The 22,436-nt window shown below is 45.0% G+C and overlaps 1 protein-coding gene across 2 annotated transcripts in view; it reads left to right on the top strand.

Annotated features, from left to right (window-relative positions):
• PCSK6 (proprotein convertase subtilisin/kexin type 6) overlaps nt 1–22,436 on the top strand; it is a 118,586-nt gene that overhangs the window by 75,436 nt on the left and 20,714 nt on the right. For both annotated transcript variants that reach the window (XM_077827977.1, XM_077827976.1), the window contains exons 11-14: nt 4,328–4,445; nt 10,114–10,302; nt 14,435–14,571; nt 18,635–18,814. In XM_077827977.1, the coding sequence (XP_077684103.1) occupies nt 4,328–4,445; nt 10,114–10,302; nt 14,435–14,571; nt 18,635–18,814 (624 nt within the window). The remainder of the gene's footprint in view (nt 1–4,327; nt 4,446–10,113; nt 10,303–14,434; nt 14,572–18,634; nt 18,815–22,436) is intronic.

Genomic DNA, 22,436 nt, shown 5'->3' with positions numbered 1-22,436 from the left:
AAAATACTGGTGTAATTCCAGTTAATGCCAGTGGGAGTCTAAAGCACATCAGGAAAGGATTTGGTGCTGTTTCTAAAATAGCCATGTCAACTAATGATGGAAAATGTATCTAGCACACTTACAGTCCTCTGAGTTTCATTACTCACTCAGGATAATGGCTGTAGCATAATCCATGGCTTCATGACACGGGCATAGTATGATTAACTGTAGCCACCTCTAAGAGGGAGGATTAGAGTTGGATCCAATCTACATTCTGTCCAACTTCAACAACGACTTTTTCTTAAAACTCTGCAGTGTAGGAGGTGAGTGGAATTGTTGTTGAACCTGGCCCAGAGAAAAGCAGGGTGAAGTCTGCTGCTTAACCTCTCAGTAGTACGACTCATAGACACGGTACCTAGAATGGGACTGTTCTTTGTGCTGGTAATTTGTGTTTGCTGCTGCCACTTCACTTCATGCTGAGATTCTTTATGTATGAAAGGATTTTAGGAGCCTTCTTAGAGTGTAATCTCCTGATGGTTGGTTCTACACCTTTCACCACAGGCCCTGATTCTGACTGGCACCTCCTGAGAGCTTCCACAGTTCTAAATAAATAATAATAGTTGGAACCCACGGAAGTGCACTGAGCATCTCTTACTTAGCGCTAGCCAAAAGCAGCAAAAGATTTCTTGCAACAAAAACCCTGTGAATTCACTTTTGCAAAGGTACGATAAAGGCCAGCAATGTTTGAATACAGAAGTTTTTTACTTGGAAGAATGTTCCCATAAAAAATAGACCTCACAAGTGCCAGTACAAATCAGTATTCACCAGAGTGTTTGCATTGGAAGGGCTCCCTCCGCCATTTTGAGCAGCTGGCTTTGTTGTTCTCACCACTGGTTGGCAGGACAATTGTCAATGTTAGTGGATATTTTGCAGTTTGATAATCTCTGAAAAAGCTTGTTTATCAACGGATATTCCTGGGCTGTACCACTTGAGCATCTGCTGGCTTTTGTGTCAAACAGTGGCTGGTGTGTGCTGTGGGATGCGAAATAAAGTGAAAATACAGTTTGGAGAATGAATATCTCTCGGTAGACCATCGTGCCAACTCAGTCCAAAAACTTGATACCTTCAGCTTTTGCCTGGTCAAATAGGGCGTCACAGCTGAAAACAAAGATTAAAAGAAAACTCTGTCTAGGCCCTTATTAAATGTTGTGCTGTAGAACCACTGAAGAAAGACCATTTGGAAGAAGGGTTGAGCAGGTGAGGCGTCTGACAGCATTCGATTCACGGATCTGCCACCGTTTAGGTGTGTAACTTGCAGCCAATCGCTTAATTTCCTTGTGCCTGGGGTTATTAGTATTTCCCTACCTCACAGAGGTGTTGTGGGGATCAAGACAGACATTCATTAATGTTTGAGATACACAGCCACCACAGTGACAGGTACTTTATAAATACCTGGATAGATTTTTGTAGTGACCTCCACCACTAGATATATCTGTTTCCTCTGGTGTAACAAGATCATGGGAAAGCCTGTAGTACCAGGCCCCCAGTGCCCACTTTAAGAAAAGGAGTACTTGTGGCACCTTAGAGACTCACCAATTTATTTGAGCATAAGCTTTCATGAGCTACAGCTCACTTCATCGGATGCATACTGTGGAAAGTGTAGAAGATCTTTCTATACACACAAAGCATGAAAAAATACCTCTCCCCTCCCCCCCCCACTCTCCTGCTGGTAATAACTTATCTAAAGTGATCACTCTCCTTACAATGTGTATGATGATCAAGGTGGGCCATTTCCAGCACAAATCCAGGGTTTAACAAGAACGTCTGGGGGGGGCAGGGGTAGGAAAAAACAAGGGGAAATAGGTTACCTTGCATAATGACTTAGCCATTCCCAGTCTCTGTTCAAGCCTAAGTTAATTGTATCCAATTTGCAAATGAATTCCAATTCAGCAGTCTCTTGCTGAAGTCTGGATTTGAAGTTTTTTTGTTGTAATATCTCAACTTTCATGTCTGTAATCGCGTGACCAGAGAGATTAAAGTGTTCTCCGACTGGTTTGTGAATGTTATAATTCTTGACATCTGATTTGTGTCCATTTATTCTTTTACGTAGAGACTGTCCAGTTTGACCAATGTACATGGTAGAGGGGCATTGCTGGCACATGATGGCATATATCACATTGGTGGATGTGCACGTGAACAAGCCTCTGATAGTGTGGCTGATGTTATTAGGCCCTGTGATGGTGTCCCTGAATAGATATGTGGGCACAGTTGGCAACGGGCTTTGTTGCAAGGATAGCTTCCTGGGTTAGTGGTTCTGTTGTGTGGTATGTGGTTGTTGGTGAGTATTTGCTTCAGGTTGGGGGGCTGTCTGTGGACAAGGACTGGCTGTCTCCCAAGATTTGTGAGAGTGTTAGGTCATCCTTCAGGATAGGTTGTAGATCCTTAATAATGCATTGGAGGGGTTTTAGTTGGGGGCTGAAGGTGACGGCTAGTGGCGTTCTGTTATTTTCTTTGTTAGGCCTGTCCTGTAGTAGGTGACTTCTGGGAACTCTTCTGGCTCTATCAATCTGTTTCTTCACTTCCGCAGGTGGGTATTGTAGTTGTAAGAATGCTTGATAGAGATCTTGTAGGTGTTTGTCTCTGTCTGAGGGGTTGGAGCAAATGCGGTTGTATCGAGGAGCTTGGCTGTAGACAATGGATCGTGTGGTGTGGTCAGGGTGAAAGCTGGAGGCATGTAGGTAGGAATAGCGGTCAGTAGGTTTCCGGTATAGGGTGGTGTTTATGTGACCATTGTTTATTAGCACTGTAGTGTCCAGGAAGTGGATCTCTTGTGTGGACTGGACCAGGCTGAGGTTGATGGTGGGATTCCTCAAGGGCTTCTTTTTCCATGGGTCCAGATGATGATGTCATCAATATAGCGCAAGTAGAGTAGGGGCGTTAGGGGACGAGAGCTGACGAAGCGTTGTTCTAAGTCAGCCATAAAAATGTTGGCATACTGTGGGGCCATGTGGGTACCCATAGCAGTGCCGCTGATTGAAAGTATACATTGTCCCCAAATGTAAAATAGTTATGGGTAAGGACAAAGTCACAAAGTTCAGCCACCAGGTTAGCCGTGACATTATCGGGGATAGTGTTCTTGACGGCTTGTAGTCCATCTTTGTGTGGAACGTTGGTGTAGAGGGCTTCTACATCCATAGGGGCCAGGATGGTGTTATCAGGAAGATCACCGATGGATTGTAGTTTCCTCAGGAAGTCAGTGGTGTCTCGAAGGTAGCTGGGAGTGCTGGTAGCGTAGGGCCTGAGGAGGGAGTCTACAAAGCCAGACAATCCTGCTGTCAGGGTGCCAATGCCTGAGATGATGGGGCGCCCAGGATTTCCAGATTTATGGATCTTGGGTAGTAGATAGAATATCCCAGGTCAGGGTTCCAGGGGTGTGTCTATGCGGATTTGATCTTGTGCTTTTTCAGGGAGTTTCTTGAGCAAATGCTGTAGTTGCTTTTGGTAACTCTCAGTGGGATCAGAGGGTAATGGCTTGTAGAAAGTGGTGTTGGAGAGCTGCCGAGCAGCCTCTTGTTCGTATTCCGACCTATTCATGATGACAACAGCACCTCCTTTGTCAGCCTTTTTGATTATGATGTCAGAGTTGTTTCTGAGGCTGTGGATGGCATTGTGTTCCACACGGCTGAGGTTATGGGGCAAGCGATGCTGCTTTTCCACAATTTCAGCCCGTGCACGTCGGCGGAAGCACTCTATGTAGAAGTCCAGTCTGCTGTCTCGACCTTCAGGAGGAGTCCACCTAGAATCCTTCTTTTTGTAGTGTTGGTAGGGAGGTCTCTGTGGATTAGTATGTTGTTCAGAGGTATGTTGGAAATATTCCTTGAGTCGGAGACGTCAAAAATAAGATTCTAGGTCACCACAGAACTGTATCATGGTTGTGGGGGTGGAGGGGCAGAAGGAGAGGCCCCAAGATAGGACAGCTGCATCTGCTGGGCTAAGAGTATAGTTGGATAGGTTAATAATATTGCTGGGTGGGTTGAGGGAAATAGTCAGAAGACTGCTTCCTCCTGTATCTTTTGAGCTGGGTAGACAGTGAGGAGTACCACAGAAAGTTTGACAGAGTCTTCAAGATGGTGATGGGATTCTAATGAGAAGAGTTTCCCTAAGCCCATAGAGCCTGTGCTACAGGAAAAGGTGAAATTTGGATCTTTTTTTTGCATGTTTAGTATTTTTCCCCCTCTAAGAAATCAAGAGCCAAGGTTAAACATTTCCCCCCCAACACACATAAGTGGCTTTTAAACTCTGTTAATATCTTTAAGCAAGTAGATTTCTGAGTCTTCTGTCTTTTCAGTTAGCCATCTATATGGATATGGTCTGGTTAATGCAGAAGCTATTGTAATGGAAGCTAAGAAATGGAAAAAAGCACCCACCCAGCACATCTGCATTGGAAGCTCAGATAGGATACCCAGGTGAGTGGTCTCTTGTAGACTTCCCCCCCCAGCACCAGGACTATGTGATGGCATAAATATTCTAGCTTGGGCAGACAATGCGTAACCTCCATCATAAATAATCACTTTCTGTTACAGTTACTAATACTTGCCTGTGGATGCGCTCAGCTATCCCAGCGCCATGCATGGAGGTAAATTAGACTCTGTGGCAGGACCACGTCCCTGCTGGCTAGATCTCGCCCACATTGTGTGGGCAAGGTCACGCCGCCCGGGGGAAGCCATTTTTAAGAGTGTGGTGCTTCATGCCCCTTTGCACACACGCTGTCCAATACCAGACAACACCATGTCTGATTTTTGTCTCCGTGCTGGATGGGGAACAACGCTTAGAAAAGCAGACCTGTCCAGCTTAAAACCGGATGAATGGCCTGCCTAGTGTATGTGTGCCGGGGGGGTGAATAACCATGCCCTTGGAGTTGAGTTTGAACTCTGGTTTGACGTGGGGGAGTGCCCCCTGCTATCTGCATGGTGTTTGAAGTATTCATGGTGGCCAACTCTCATAAATTTTTCATGAGTCTTGTGATAGTTGGTGTTGGTTCTGAAAACCCCAGCTCCTGGAGGCATGTGAAGGAGTGAGAACATCAGGGTTTTTTTGTTTTTTTTTTGTTTTTTTGTTTCTTTGTTTCTTTGTTTTAAAAGTAAGTTTCTAGCCCTCGTGGTTGCAAAGAGAGGCTTGGAAATGTGGAGCAAGGGCACTGTCAAGGCTCAGAAACCAGAAGGCAAATAATAATAATCTCCTGATATTTTGAACAAATATTGCACACTGGGTTCTTTTGATTTCAGAACCTGTAGGGATCAAGTTTTCAAGCTTTTCTCTGCAGCCCCAAGGATTAGGTGTGTATCTTCCTTCTTAAATGGAAGCTGTGATTCTCACTCTGTTCAGAAGAGACCAAAGAAGACAATGACTTTCTGCTTTATTCTGCCACTTGCTTTTCTAAACACAGCATTGTCCACTCTGGAAGTCTTATGGAGAGTCTCGTGGTATTTAGTGCTTTTTCTGAACTCTGTAGATGCCCCTATGTTAGTGCCCAAACCTGCCAACATTCCCTACAGGGCTTACAAAGGGGAGCAAATGCTACTCCGGGGCGTGTTTGCAGGGGCAGGCCCTTAAGGATGGCTTGTGGGTAGGGAAGTGAGGAAGTTGCTGACCTCAAGGGAAGAAAGAGAGGCAAGCAAGTCTGTGGCTGGGACAGCAGTCACCTGAGCCTGGCAATTTGGTCCAGTTGTGCAAAAACTAAGGGTATCCCCTTATTTAGAAAACGAAGCCAGGTTTGTGTTAGTGAACAAAGGTCCTGAGAATTCCAGTGGCCTTGTCTCTCTTCTGATTTGCACCAAATAAGCAGGGATTTGAAGCTCTGTCAGAAGTGCTGTAGCAAGGGGACAGGGTAGTTTTTTTGTTTCTTAAATCCCTATAACTGGTTGGTTAGAAGCTTTTGCAGCAATTCATCTTAGTGCTGCTTCAGACGCAGCGTATAGGCTGATGGCAAGACGCAGGAGATAAGATACACTAGGTACATGCCAGTTCTGAGCCTAGTTCATTGTGTAAATGTCTGAAGGTACTTTGATTTGAATTTGTTTGAAATGGATGCTATTAATGAGACCATCCTCTAGCAGCTTGACTCAAATTCCTCTCTTCCAAACAGAAGCCCCGCAGTTGATGCATGCAAACTGTCTGGTTTTGCATATAGTTTTTATTATGATTTGCCATGTCTCCCCATCCCAGGGAGAAACTGCTATGAAGGGGTATCCCAGATGGAGTGACCTCTGAAGTACCAGGGATCTTCCATTAGGGTACCTGGACACAAGGGGAATGATTCTGGAACAATCCACGTTGCAGGCAATGTCCTGAAATGAAGGACCATCCGGAAAACCCTCCAATTCCTCTGTACTAAAACTGGGAACAAAAGCTGTCTTGATCATATCCGAAATCTTTTCTGCTGTGCTAAGATGGGGACACCAAGAACTGGGCCTCATTTAGAGCAGCACTTCTCATACAATTTGTGCTGGCCATCTGTGCGAGATGTCTTTTTTATAGATTTAAAGGCCAGAATGGACACTATGTTCTAGTCTGACCTCCTGCATAACCCAGAGCATAGAATTTCATCTTGTGACTCCTGTACTGAACCCAATAACTTTTGTTAAACTCCGGCATATGTTCCAGAATGCATCTGGGCTGGCTTTCCTGGTGTTCGCTACTTCAGAGTTTTTTATAAACAGTGGAAAGACTTCAAAGTCAAAGGCAGGCCAGTTCGGTGCTCTACAGTCTTCAAGGCCAGTTCATGGCTACTCAGGTGCAATTACAGGTCTTTTGTAGACCTTTTTCCCCCCCTTTCTTTAGGCCTTCAAAGTCTCTGTTGAAATCAATAGACTCCCATTCAATGGATTTTGGATCAGGCCCTTTAGGGAGAAATTCCTTCTTCTCTTCTCTGGTGCAGTAGATCTGTCAGCCCAGGCATTAAAGTTTCAGCCTAAATGGAAACAGGCATGTAAATGTGTTTCTCATTGTGGGAATTGATGACCATGAGCAGAATAGGCTGTTGGGCCAGATTAGTCGATCTGGCTCTTAAAGAATCAAAATTCCTGGTAAGACACATCCTCCTTTCCAGAACAAGTGATATTTGCTAATCAAAAGGTCATTATTTTATTGGAGCAAATAGAGACTGCAAAGCAGTTATGAATTTGTAGCCAAAGAAGTTCATAAAACAGTTTCTGATACAGACCCTCTTTTTAAACCAAGGAGGAATGTGGCCCTAATAATAATACTAATTAATAAAAAGTTTGTGATCCATAACTCATAGATCTTTGAGGACCGTTCAAAACCATTTGGTTACCACTGAGCCCTTCAGCAGACTAGTGTTATAGGTAGGACAATGTGTTGTGATGCAGATAGCATCGATTTGTTACTGTTTGTTGTGAAATAATAGGAAACAATGAGTAAACAAAACCAGTTTGTTGTGGTTTCCAGACATGAACAGGGGAAATGCAATTGAGGCTGGCAAGTGAAGGAAATGCACCCAGATTCTTATTTCATTAAGCAGCCCCTCTGGCTCCTTGTTTAGCATGAGTATGTGGAAAGAGATGGGGGGCGGGGGGGAGAATAAGCAAAGCTACAAAGAGTGGTTTAGCCTGGCTTAGCTTTAATTTGTCAGGACACTCTCCCTTGTTGACCATGTCTGTGAATGCCATATTGTCAACCCCAAATGCTCAAATCATGAGTCAGGCTCACCAAAAATCCCGAGATTGGCCTTAAAATCCTGAGATTGTGTAAAAAGACTAGATGGCAGGGGCGGGGGGTTCTTTTTATTTGCCTTCTGCTTTTTGAGCCTTTGGGCGCACTGGGGTCACACTTTGAAGCTTTCTCCACACATGAGGGCTAGAAAACTTACTTTTTCGTTAAGAATAAAGGCTGAAATCATCATGTACCCACTTGACTCCAGGAGTTGGGACTTTAAGGCAAGCAATAACTATCATGACTCTCATGACAAAATCATGAGAGTTGGCAACATAATATGAGGAGGTTTCCATCCATCTACCTACCAATCCACCCACGGGGGGGGGTGTGTGTGTGTGTGATATAAATATCTGTGTTGTGCACACGCACACACACACAGGGAGTAAAGTATCACCGGTGTAAATATTGTAGTGACCTGGTGATGAACCAGGTTCTGTGTCTTAATAGCCGGTGGGAGTTTCATACGAGTTACCTACCTGAAGCCAGGTGTAACTGAATTCAGATGCTGCAGCCCAGTCCCTGAGGTTTAAACACAGCATTCCTCTTGCTGGTGATGTCCCCAAAAGACCTGGCTTGCTAGATCTTTAGGCCATTTTCGTGCTGCATTAAGTAATTTGTGAAGTCTGTCTGGAAGGAGTAAGATGTTTTGGCCTCATGGTGGTGTCCAGTGTTTCTGATTACTAACTCCAATGAACTTTTTCTGAACCCTGAAGATGATTGGAAATTAGTCTGGCTTAATGCTTTTTTTCCCCAATCTTGCACAGGAACAGTTTATAGCTAGTCAGGCACAACATAATGTGGAACTGCAGTTGGCTGCACATCATTCCAGAACTTTCCCCCAGATGCTGCTGTGGTGGGTTCTGTTTCACCTGGGTGTTAGACACCTACACAGCAACAGATTTCATCTGCCTGCCATCAAATTCAGTTTTGGGCTGGATATAAAGCCACCCTAAGGGCTCTGGTAGATGGGTGATGTAAGGAGTGCCTGGAGAAAAGCTGGGATGTTCTGCACCAGGCCCTGGTGCAACTTTGTCTTAACTCTTGTCTTATACTTAGATGGGAAACTCTTTGGGGGCAGGGACCCTCTTTTTGTTCTGTGTTTGTACAGCACCTAGCCCTGGTGCTGGTCCATGACTAGGCGCTACAGTAAAACAACTACTATATAATAACCTAAGTGTAAAATACCATGTTAAAATCTCCATATTATGGTCACTTTGGACCAGAAGGACTAGCTGACAAAGCCACTAAAGCAGCCAAGACTATGAATTTTTGAAGCTTTTAAGTCATGAAGAGAGAGGAGCATCTTGAAGTGTGTTCCTGGTGCATGCAAATAATGTTTTCAAATACTTAGAAACCCTCCCAGGGAATTACATCACTGTTTATAATTATTTAGATTGTTCGTTTGTTTTTTATGACCAAGGAAAAATAAAGGCATGCTATGTAATCCCTGCAAGAATCCAAAGCATATGCTTGGCAGTATCCCCAGAGGAAACTTGGGGAATAATTGAGAAAATGCTCCCTCTAATAAATTATACATTAATAACACGGCTGAGAAATTCACTGGGAATTAATCCTTTGGTGGGTGGCGATTGTTTGTGCAGTTAAGAATGTGGTCGCTGAAATTTGAAAATTTCAGTTGTGAAGGATCCAGCAGCTGATATGAGCAAACATCAAGCCAGCCGGGCTAGGTTTGGAAAGCAGGGTTTTAAGAGCAGTTGGGGGACTGTTATTCTTGTTTGATCAGCTCCTCCACGGCATGTGTTTTCAGAATGAGCAAGTGCTGTAGATTCTACACAGTAGCCAGAAAAGTTTGATCAAAGGAAGGAACTCATTGGAGTACTTCAAAGATTGTTCCATAATCTACTAGCACACTGTGGGGGGTCAAATTCTGCTCCCTTTGTGTCTGGGCACAGGAGACCCTGCCGCAGTGTGATTCATTCACTTCTGCTGTCTGGGAGGCAGGATCTGGGGAGCCTCTGCAGGGGCCATGAACCCATTTTTCACCGCAGAGCCCACTTCTTTGGGCATCTCCATGTGCTGCTGGCAGAAGTGGAGTTGGTGGTTCCATCCATCTGCTGTTCACTCCTGGAGCTGACCCTGGGGGAGACTTCTCCAGCACTGACATGGGAGTAATGGCTGTTTGCAGGGCTGTCAATTACTTTTGTGCCCACAGACCTCCCCAGAGCACAGCCTGTGGGGGGCACCTCTTGGAGAACTGAACGCTGTGGCCAACAAGAAGGGTCAGCGAGAACTGGCCTCGTAACATGCAGCAGGGCCAAATCAATTAGTCAGCAGATTCCATCTGCGTGGCCATTGTCCTATTCTTTGTGTAACTCAGTTCCCCCAGTGATGGCACATTGCTCTCCTTTCCATTGCAAACTGCCCTTGCTTTTCCTCTAGGGACATCCATGCCGACCAGACGGTGCGCACAACCACCGTGACCAACGCCTGTGCCAACCACTACGACCAGCGCGTGGTGTACCTGGAGCATGTCATTGTGCGAGTCAGCATTGAGCACCCTCGGCGCGGGGACCTGCAGATTAACTTAACTTCTCCTTCGGGGACGGAGTCTCAGCTCTTGGCAAGAAGGTGAGAACCGCTGAATCTATATGGCCATGCAGTTGCAGCAGCAGGCACAGGGCCAGGTTAGCCTGGGACTGGCTACCATCATGTTTTGCACTGTCATTTTAAAAGAAGGGGCAACTTTTCCCTCTTCCTCACCCCTCCAGCCCCCCATGCTTGACTGGGACATGGTGAATCTGCACAGAACTCTCCTGAAAAATGTCAGGCCAGAAGGGGAATTCAGTGGCAGGCTTAATGAACTGTGACTTTGAAACAAAGGGCTGAAAAGGGTTGAAAATGTCAAAATGAGGCATGGCATCTATCTTTAAAAAGGGAAACAAAGAAGATCTGGGGAATTATAGACCCGTCAGCCTAACCTCAATACCCAGAAAACACTGCTACTGATTATTATACAGTCAATTGGTGAGCACCTAAAGGATAACCGGGTAATAAGCAAGAGCAAAATGGATTTGTCAAAAACAAATCATGCCAAATCAACCCAATTTCCTCCTTTGGCAGGGTTATTGGCCCAGTGGCTATGGGGAAGTTTAGTCATGATATATTTTGATTTTTAGAAAGGCTTTTGGCAAATGTGATCTAGATGAAATTAATATAAGATGGGGGTGCATACCTGTTTAAAAGGCAGTAGTCAAAGAGTAGCCATCAATGGTTTGCTTTTGCACTGGGAGGACGTATCTGGCGGAGTCCTGCAGGGGTTTGTTCTGGGTCCAGTATTATTCAGTATTTTCATTAATGACGTGGATAATGGAGTGGAGAGTATGCTTATAACAGAATGACAAAATGGAGAAATGGTCTGAAATCAACAAGATGAAATTCAGTAAAGACAAGTGTAAAGTACTACCCTTTGGAAGAAAAAACAAATCAACTGCATAGCTACAAAATGGAGAATAACTGGCTAGACAGTAATACTGTTGAAAAGGACCTGGGGGTTATAATGGACCACAAATTGAATATAAGCCAAAATCACAGTGCGGTAGCGAAAGAGGCTATTATCATTCTGGATGCATTAATGGGGGTGTCATATGTAAGATATGGAAAGTAATTGTCCCTACTTGGTACTGGTGGGGCCTCATCTGGAGTGCTGTGTCCAGTTCTCAGTCCCACACTTTAGGAATGATGTAGAGTGGAGAGAGTCTGGAGAAGAGCAACAAAAACTATAAAAGATTTAGAAAACCTGACCCTTGAGGAAAGGTTTAAAAAAAAAACTCAAACACAAACTGGATGTGTTTAGTCTTGAGAAAAGAAGACTGAAGGGGAACCTGAGAAGTCTTCAGATATGTTAAATATCTGTTATAATGGGATGGTGATCTATTATTTTCTATGCCTGCTGAAGGCAGGACAAGAAGTAATGGATTTATCTACAGTAAGGGATATTAGGAAACTTTCTAACCATAAGGGTAGTTAAGCTCTGGACTAGGCTTTCAAAGGAATTTGGAATCCCCATCATTGGAAGTTTTTAAGGACAGGGATTGTCTAAGTTTACTTGGTCCTGCCTTAGTGCAGGGGGCTGGACTTGAGGATTTCTTGAGGTCCGTTCCAGCCCTACATTTCTATGATTCTATTAAATGTTTCAACACTTCCCAGTTTTTTTTCCCCTAAAACCATTTGCCAAATTTGATCTAAATTAACAAAACGGAAAATGCATTTTTGGCGGACTTACTATTTGCCAAAAGAAATGTTCCAGTTCTAGTATGAAACATACATACATCTTTAATATATGGGGAAAAAAACAAACAAACCCCAAACAAAACCCCCAAAATAATAGCTTTGATTCCTAGTGGCTCTTCTTTGCAAGCTGTAAAAGTTCTGTGAAGCAGTTTATTTTACAAGATAGTGGCTGTTCCAGAAATCTCACAAGTGGGGATGAAGGTGAAGTAGGAAAATTGGTGTGTGTTGTATTCCTAAACTGAGTAATAGTTTTGGCCTTCCAAATTCTGGTCCCCCTGCTGTAAGTGTGGATGAACTTCATCTTGAGAACTTCGGAGTGTTTGTAGACGTTAGAAGAACCCCAGACTGCCATCTGGTTACTGACTCCTTCATTAGAAAAGCTGCTTTCCCCTAGTCCATTGTAGTGTCCACTCTTCCCTGGAACAGATAGTTCAATTTACAGTTGGAATATGTTACTGGAGGATTTGCAGCTGAGACGTGAGCTGACTATGATCAGGAGTGGTGGCTTCACACAATCGGCAGCGTCTCCCCACTTCTCAGCAATGATTAAATAGCAGAGTACTGTGGTTACAAGACTTCATTGCATGTCCATGCTATGGAGTAGTCTCCTAAATTGAAGCCACACTCGTGCGGCGAGCAAGATACATTTTGTTATGCAAGACCCTTGGGTGGTGGTTTTGTCAACTATGTTTTGCATAATCTGCTGGGCAAGGCTGAGAAAGGGAATGTGCATAGGAGTATTTTGCTTCCCCTCCGGTTCTGTGGCAGATTATATAACCTCTGGAGTCTCTGCTGTGGTTTAGAGCTATGGGCCACACTCCCTTTCCCTGGGAACACCCTTTGTGGGAGATAGGAGATGACTAGGGACTTACTAGGGCTGAGGGTCTGGCATGATGAATATTTGGTCTTTAAGTTTTTGGTAAATACACTATGAATTTGATTCCAATATGATGCCCTGGCCACACCCACGCTGAGCAAACTGCTACATTGAAACGCAGCCGTATCGAGCACTCTGTACTGTGTCTGCAGTATGGTTTTTAATATAGTTCCAACAATGTGCTTGGGAATGACTTCAGTAGGACTCCATGTGCGCATGCGGGGTGTGTCCTCACGGCTCTTGGTGCAGGATCAGGGCCTATATAGTATCTAGAAGATGCCTGATCATGTCCAGTGCTCAAGGCCTTGCTGTAAATACCCTGAATCAGAAGCAGACCCAGTGGTGGATGTTGAATTATTACCAAAAAAATCGATGTTCCAAACCTTGGCTCTTAATTTCTCTCTGTAACCAGGTGCTATTTTACCAGCAGAGTCTCTGGGTAGATTATTTTTACAATGCTGTGTTCTGCCCTTTGGGGTTAATTTTTATTGTAAGTCATGTACGAGCGTGAGATTAGAACAATTGTTCCCAAGCTGTTGGCTGGTCTCTTAGCGTTGGCTCTCCTGTTTGATTCTAGCTGCTAAGTTGCATTAAAAGATACTTTCCTAATGTTAATTCTCCATGGCAGGCAATGCTGCCGTTGCCACAGGGATGTTACACCGGTCCTGATGGGAGGGGAGGTGGCCTGTGCCATCACCAATGGGATGGGTGTTGGACACAAGATCATCTCGCTGTTAAGATGCAGCCCATTCTAATGAAAATCTTTGAGAACCCCTGACTTAAGCTATGTCTACACTGTGCCACAGTGTAGACTACGGGGCTGTGAATTGCGGAGTGCACTAAACTGTTGCACTTTATCTGCTCCACGTTGAGGCTTCTGGCACAAACTAAAAGGTACCCAGCTTGCTGTAACTTAGTGCTGTTTGAAAGAGGACAATGTTAACATGAACTAGGTACCTTTTAGTTTGCGTTAGCCGTGTCCACACGGAGCAGTTAGAGCAGGGGAGAGCAAACTTTTTGGCCCGAGGGCCACATCGGAGGTGCGAAACAGTATGGAGGGCTGGGTAGGGAAGACTATGCCTCCCCAAACAGCATGGCTCCAGCCCCCTATCCGCCCCCTCCCATTTCCGAACCCCCCCCCCGCTCCTTGTCCCCTGACTGCCCCCCTGCTCCCTGTCTCCTGACTGCCCCCCCCTCCCCCGAACCTCTGCCCCATCCAACCGCCCCCTGCACACTTACCCTTACCAGGCCGCTTAGAGCAGCTGGACCGGCTTATTTGAAAGCCTGGGAGGTGGGCAGGCACAAGCCGCGCTGCCCACATGGTGGTGTCACTGTGGGGGAGGGGGGCCAGTGGGGGAGGGGCCGGGGGATAGCCTCCCTGACTGGGAGCTCAGGGGCCAGGCAGGACAGTCCCGCGGGCCGCAGTTTGCCCACCCCAAGTTAGAGCATAGCACTGTCCGTGCACTCTGCAGTTTGCTCCTGGGTTGTCCACACTGCGGTGAGAAGCCATTAGGGTGCATATCTTTTAGCACCTTGCAGTGCTCCCTGTTTAATTGTCTTGAGTAATGCATTGACACTACTCCTCAATTGCAGAGTGTTTGATATCTCTAACGAAGGATTTAAAAACTGGGAATTCATGACCGTCCACTGCTGGGGGGAGAAGGCAGAAGGGGAATGGACTCTGAAGATCCATGACACGCCATCCCACATGCGCAACCCAGAGAGGCGAGGTGAGCACAGTGTTGTCTTTCTAGATTGTCACCAGTAGCATCTGAGCTACTGATTTGGTGTAATGCATAGAGTGCAGTTGTCATGCTCCTTCACTGACCGTGTCGTACTTGATGCAAATGTCTGTGCTTACTTGGAATTGTGCTTTCAGCTGGGTTTGTTGGATAGAACTTTGCCACAATTCTTAAGGAAAATGTTGCAATACAAAGCACAGTTTCAAATGTAGGTGCCTAAACAGAGTAATAATTTTGGCCTTCCAAATTCTGGTCCCCCTGCTGTAAGTGTGGATGAACTTCATCTTGAGAACTTCAGAGTGTTTGTAGACATTAGAAGAATCCCAAACTGCCATCTGGTTACTGACTCCTTCATTAGAAAAGCTGTTTTCCCCTAGTCCATATAGCTGTATCTATACCTAAATCTGGTGATCAGTTGTGTTCATCCACCAAGGGTAGAACAAGAAGTAACCGCCTTAGTTTGCAGCAAGGAACAATTAAGTTACATATTGGGAATATTTTCTAACTATCAGGATAGTTCAGTACTGGAACAGGTTATCTCAGGAGGCTGTGGAATCCCCATCACTGGAGGTTTTTAAGAACAGGTTGGACAAATGCCATCAGGGATGGTCTAGGTTTACTTGGTCCTGCTGCAGCATAGGGGGCTGGACTCGATGTCCTCTCGAGGTCTAGTAGGACTTGATGTGATGAAATCTGATGAAATTCTTTATGCTGAAGGGGTCGACAAACTTGTCTATCAAAGGATAATCTAAGAATTAATTGTAAAATTAACATTACTGTGAAACTGAATTTGCTGACCCCAAGAACGAAGGTGATAAAATCAGAATATAATGGTTCAAAACAAAGAAATGTAAAAGCCTTAATTTAATGTCTGGAGTTCTGGGAACGTGTGAATGGCCACGCTACTTCCAAGGTAGTGCACAGCATTAGCAATTGGAGCAACAAATGCAGTTCCAGAGTGCGTAAATCTGGTGAGAGTGTTTCACTGAAATCTGAATCGAGGCAGACCACAAACAGCCACCAGGCTATAGTCAAGGGACTTCTGTGGCAGCAAATAATGACATGAAGTGTGTAATAAATACAGAACTGGAGGAGGGAAATGGAGGCTTAAATTAGATTAAAAGGAGTACCTGTGGCACTTTAGACAAACAAATTTATTTGAGCGTAAACTTTCATGAGCTACAGCTCACTTCATCGGATGCATGCAGTTTTCCATGCTGTAGCTCACGAAAGCTTACACTCAAATTTGTTGGTCTCTAAGGTGCCACAAGTACTCCTTTTCTTTTTGCGGCTACAGACTAACACGGCTGCTACTCTGAAACCTTAAATTAGATTGTTTGTTTTTTTTAAATAATTTAGTAATTAATTTGTAAAGTCAAGTTAATTTTGACCTAATTGGAGAATAATATTTCAGCAGCTGTGCTGATGAGCAGCAATTAATTATTAGTAAGGCTGCACTTCTTTCACGGAGGTTAGAAGTCACAGATTCTGTGACTTTCTGTGACCTCGGACTTTCGCAGCAGCTGGTGCAGCTGGCCCTGGGGACTGCACGAGCAGTGGCTGGTCCCAGGGACCGCCCCAAGCAGCGGTCCTGGGGGTGGCCCTGGGGAGCGTCTGAGCAGTGATCCTGGGGGCTGACCCAGGGCCAGCAGCACTGGCTGCTGGTCAGGGAGGCCTCGGGAAACACCTGAGCTGTGGTCCTGGAGTGGCTGGAGCAGAGGCCTGAGGCACTCGGAGGCCATCCGGAGAGTGTTCCCTGGGAACAGTGGCCAGGGGGCAGTCAACCCCTGGCACTGGAGCAGGGCCTCCCACCCCAGCAGGGACCCCCGGAGCAGCTGGGACCCAGAAGTAGAGAATTACTCGGGGGTATTTTTGGTAAAACTCATGGACAGGTCACAGGCCGTGAATTTTTATTTATTGCCTGTGCCCTGTCCATGACTTTTACCAAAAATACCCGTGACTAAATCTTAGCCTTAATTATTAGGGCACTGCATTACATGGGATTTTAAAATATTTGTTCAATGAATAAAAATGAACATATTAAATTGTACCATGGCAAGAAACTGAAAAGTGTTGAAACAGATACAAAAAATATCAGAAAAAGGAAGATATTTTCAAAGAGCTTCAGATACTTGCTCCCCCAAAAATTGACATTAGCAGAAAAAGCAAATAAAATAGCCATCAGATTAGAGCCACAGCTAGAAGAGAATAAAGTGGCAAGGTATAAGCAGCAGTTAGGGCAATAGCTGGGGAGCTGAGATTTAATTACCTCGTCCACCTTAGGTAAGTCACTTAGTCTCTCTGTGCCTCAATTCCCCATCTGTAAAACGGGCATAATAGTACTTCCCTAAGGTGTTGTGAAGATGAATACAGTAACAGATGGTGAGGTGCTGAGGTACTGTGGTGAGGGGAGCAATAACTGATGGGGAGAACCATAGATATTTTTTTTTAAATGGATGTGAATGTCTTTAGGGGCAGGTTTGCAAATATAACAGCTGTGGCTAGAATTTGCAGAGAGGCTCAGCACCCACATTTGGGCTCAGAATTTCAAGGGAGTTCAGCTCCAGTTTAGACACTAAAGCTAGTGGCCTGATTTTTCAGAAGAGTGCGGCTTGTTAGGTGCCGAGCTGTTTTGAAACTGTGGCAATGGAACTGAGAGGCCAAGTCCTTCGGTTCTTCCTCAGACAAAACACCCATTGGTCTAATATCCAGCATCCAACCCCAGCGATCCACATGCTCCCATAACTAATACATGAAGTCCAGGAAGCCTTTTGCCTGGGAGCATTTAATGTTTAGGCACAGTTTGAGGTCTGACATCCAACTGTAGTTAAAACTCCCAGAGCCAAGAAACGAGGCATTTCTGTACTTGCTCTTTCTCCCTGTGGATGGCTTCCTTTTAGGCATAGTAGTCTAACCTGGAGACAGGAGTGGTGACAAAACCTGCCTTCTGGTGCACCTCACTAGAAAGCCAGGTATGTGTGGATCACAAGCTCTTGCCACTGATTTGGCTCTGATTGTGTTAGAGGCAACTGTTTCAGTGGCCGTATTTGGTTCCTGAACTACCCGACACAAACTCTTTATTATAAGTTGTTGTTCTCCCCCCCCTTCCTGTTTTTTTCCCTACCAAAATGCCACAAATTTGACTCATTTTGGTATCACCAAGTCTGCATTTTTCACCTGAAAAGTTTTGGCTGAAAAATTTCACCAGCTCTAACCCTAAATTAAATTGTTATAATTTCCTCATGTAGAAAAGACTTCTTCTAGAGATGCTGCTTTTCTACTGCTTCTTAAGGCCTTGTAACTTGTTCTCATTCACTCCTGAGCATATTTATTCCATTTAATCAGCTCTATAGTGTATATCTTCCATTTGATGCAAGTTACCACTGTCCTGAGCAAACCCAGAATAATCTACTGATGTTCCTTCAGACTGTCTTGTTTACAAGCCAGTGGTGCTGCTTGCTTAGTCCTGTTCTTAAAAATCAATCATGTTTGGGGGGAAAAAATCCTCTGTTTAGAAGACTGTGGAAAACAGCTCTAAAAATCTTTAACCTGTGTTTGGAGATATTGACAAAAATAAGTCTCCTTATCTCCAATTATAGCTTCTATAGTTCAGTTATTAAGCAGCTAGTGAAACTGCAGTTTATCACACAGGAGTTAACGCATTAAAAATTCCATGGCTGCCTTGAACTGCTACCTTAATTTAGTCCAGAATCTCTGTGGTCTAATAAAGATTTGTATTGAATGATCTTGCTTGTGCTTTCTTGGCTGCTTTTATACCTTACAAATTTTAGAAGTGTGATGTTTCCTGGCAGTTCTGCTGGGTGTCAGAACTCCTGGGTTTTGGTCCTGTTCCCACTACTCCATTCCTGTATGTCCCTAGACTAATTGTTTTACTTCTGTGTGCATCAGTTTCACCAGCTGTGAACTTATGCTCACCTCACAGCAGCAGTCTGAAGACTTAATGATCCTTGTTTGTAAGGGGCTTTGAGAAGTGGAAGGTGCTATGGAAAGGTAATGTGTTAGTCTACTGTCACTGTTGCATCTATTGCAGGGAAGTTAAAGGAATGGAGTCTCATTTTATATGGAACAGCCGAACACCCTTACAACACAACCAGTTCCCATCACTCCCAATCAAGGATGCTGGAGATTTCAATGCCCAAAATGGAGCCCTCTAAAGCAGCAGTTTTCCAGAGTCAGATGGAGGTGGTGGAAGAGGAGGAAGAATACACAGGTAAAACCTCTGCAGCCCCGTGCTGTTTCACTTGCAGCTGAATATTGCGTCCCTACAAAAATCAGGACCTGCCGGTGCAGATATAAACACAGCACAAAATGTCTATGGTTTGTTTCCTTTGGGAGAAGAGGAGAGAAAAAGAGAATGTAAATCCTTATCCTACCTTGCCTCCGCACCCTGGCCTCTGCCAGCAGTAGGCCAGATTCAGCTTTGGGGCACATAAGAAGTGTCAGACTGGAGGTCCAGCTAGTCTAGTATCCTGTCTCTGACAGTGGCCAGCACCAGCTGATTCAGAGGCAGTTGTAAGGACCCCACAGTAGCAGATGTGGGATAATCTGCCCCTCACATTGTCTCATTCTGATCTCTAAGCATACATCTATAGTGCAAAAAAACCAAACAACCAACCCTGCGACAGTGAGTCTGGAGCTCAGAATAACTGGGGCTCATGCTATGGGCTCCGAGACCTTCCCCCTTCCTGAGTTTCAGAGCGCTGGCTCCAGCCTGAGCAGGAACTATGTACACTGCTGCTGTTAACCAGGTAGCACGAGCCCTAGGAGCCTGAGGCAGTTGACCTGGATTCTGAGGCTAGCTGCTGCATTTTTGTTTTGGTGGTGGTTGTGTTTTTTATTTGTGGTTTTTTTGTTTGTTTTTGTTTTTTTGCAGTGTAGACGTTCCCTAATAGAGATTGGCCTAAACCCTAAAGCATGAGGTTTATTGTCCCTTCCCCAAAAATGTTTGATTATTTTTTTATTGATTTACATAAAGAAACCAATCAAACAATGAAAAGGACAAAAAAGTAAATGACTGACAGCTTGTATATGTTTCCAAATCCTGCACGCTTCATGGGATCACCAATGGAGATACGCAATTTTACAACTTGTCAAAGCTGCAAGATCAGATAATACACAACCAGACAGTCCTATGTAGACGTAACATGTTAGGGTTGGGGAAACAGTAATAAAGTAGCAGAAGAAATGCATGAATCGGGAGAGGAAGGAAGATGGGGAACAGGGTTGGAGGGGGTAGAAGAAGGGTTAGCTGGAGTGGAGGTCTGGCTTTCTTCAAGCCATTGCAACAGTTTTATCCAAATGTATCTAGAAATGGGGTCCAAATTTATTCAGATTCATATAATTTCTCTCTGTGGCATTAAGCTATCCTTTCTTTGACTGCTAACTCAGACACTCTTACCACTGTTCTATTCTGGGCATAAGCCTCCTACTCAATTTTTTATTAACGTTAATTGTGACAACTCTGGATGATCTTGTTATCCATATAAAGGTCCAATGCCAGTTTGAATCTTGCTAAATTTTTAGCCTCAGTAGGTATGTCTACAGTGCAGTGTAAGCTGCGGATTCAAACTCTGGCTCAGGCCCCCATTCTGTCTACACACAAATCACACTAACTCAGGGCTTGGACCCAGGGTCTCGGAACCCCATGGGAATAGACGGTCCAACCCGAAGGGCTTGTCTACACTTACCATGGGATTGACCGGCTATCGATGCATCGGCGGTCGATTTAGCAGGTCTAGTGAAGACCTGCTAAATCAACTGCAGATCGCTCTCCCGTCAACTCCTCTACTCCACCGGATCGGGAGGAATAAGGGGAGTTGACGGGAGAGTGTCTCCCATTGGCATCGCATAGCGTGGAGCTATTCACGTAACTCAAATTGCATAGCTTAGATCGAATTTCCACTGAAGTATAGACAAGGCCAAAGTCAAGCCAGGACCCAGGGTTCAAGCCCTATTGCTTTGCAGAATAGGTGCAGCCCCCCTTGACTCATGCTCTGGGAGTCTGCCAAAAGTATCCCACAGTTTGACTTCCTTTGTCCTCTGGACAGTCAAGTTTTGTGGACAGTCAAGTTGTTCCATGCTGCACCACAAGCAAAGAGCTAAAGTGGCCTCATTTTGGGAGGGTGCCAGGGAACTCTGGGATATGGGTGGATTTTGACCCTCATAATATAGTGTAGATGCTGGGTCCCCAGGTTGGGACCTGGGGTTCAACAATTCCTAACCTGGAGTAACAAATGAGAGTAGATACTCAAGCCCTAGGTTAACAAACTTGAGGTCTGCTAACTCGAGTTCTTCTAACCCGGGCTTGCCTTGCAGTATAGACATACCCAATGACTTCCTGGGGCATTGAGCTCTACAGTCTAATTATGTGTTGTGTGAAAAAGTTTCCTTTGATTGGCTTTGAGTTTGCCGCCTTGTTCATTTTATTGTAAGTGGGTGTATGCGAATGCAGCTCTGACTTCATAGGAGAAATTCTGCTGAGAACACTAGGCCTGAATTGGGTCTTATATTTTACAATGGAAATTGATCCCAGTGCCCCAGATGCTGGCTGTTCTTTAAGGATGGGATTGCTCAAAAGATCTTAAGAGAGTTAGACATCTCCCATTGAAATTTTCTGGGGTTTGGGCCCTTCCCTTTGGCCCCTTAGAAAATTCCAGCCTGTGGAGAACACTGATAGAGCCCTGGCAGCAACCTCTCTTCTGTAGTCTTGGTAGAGGATAGCAGGACTTACAGAACGCATCAGTGGGGTGAAGCATCACCACAAGACTGCTGAGGCACACTGTAAAGATTATCCAAGTCAACAGGTACAGGGGCTGCCCAAGGAAACCGTATAGATGCTGCAAGGCTGTAATAAGAAGCCCTGGTTTATTAAGTGAGGTTCATGAAAAATGTGTCCTGGTTTGATTCTCACTTAGGGTGTATCTGCAGTTCAATCCGAAGGGGGACTGTAGCACAGACATGGCATGTCCCGCACTGGCTTGGTGACAAATTGCAATGCAGACAGGGAGGCATGAGCTTCAGTGCGGGCCATACAAGTATGCCAGGGCCCTGATATGTGCTTGTATTGATGATCTGCACTGAAGCCTCCACCCCCACATGTACACGGCTAGTTTTAGCCATGCTAGTGCAGGTAAACTTAATGCAGGTATGTCTACCCCTGCTGCAGTCACACCTCCAATTGCAGTGGAGACATACCCTTACACTCAGGCTTTGTCCACACTACAGCTTATGTCAGCATAATTTACGTTGCTCAAGGGTGTGAATAAACCTCCCCCCGAGTGACATAACTGCTCGTATGCACAGTGCTATGTCAGCGGGAGAGCTTCTCCTGCTGACAGAGCTTCTGCCATTCGCGGAGGCAGTTTTATTACACTGGCAGGAGAGCTCTCTCCCGTCAGCATAAAGCGTCTTCACCAGACGCAGTGCAGTGGTGCAGCTGCTGTGCTGTATGTGTAGACATGCCAGACGGCTCCTTTCTAGGAAGCTCAAAGTACATTTGCATGACTTTATGGCTCTGCTCCATCAGCCAGATCAGTATACAGGGGCCTAGTATGAATGAGAATCGGCCCAACCTATCTCCACCCACTGACTTTTATGTCCTCCTTCTTCTTTATATTATGGTATTGTCTAGAGACAGTCCCTGCCCATGGGAACTTACAGCCAAAGTGAGAATTGCCTTGTAATTACTGTTTTAGTGCCACGAATGACTAGAGGACATGAGAGAGAGAGAGAGAAGGGCGGCTGAAAATAAATTCTCTCTACAGCATAAACTTGTATAATTACATGTAGCACCTTTAGCAACACATGTGACATAGAGAATTCACAAGGTGCCC

This window comes from Eretmochelys imbricata, chromosome 10 (assembly GCF_965152235.1).
Source record: "Eretmochelys imbricata isolate rEreImb1 chromosome 10, rEreImb1.hap1, whole genome shotgun sequence".
Lineage (NCBI taxonomy): Eukaryota > Metazoa > Chordata > Testudines > Cheloniidae > Eretmochelys > Eretmochelys imbricata.
This window is presented reverse-complemented; position numbering and strand designations above follow the sequence as displayed.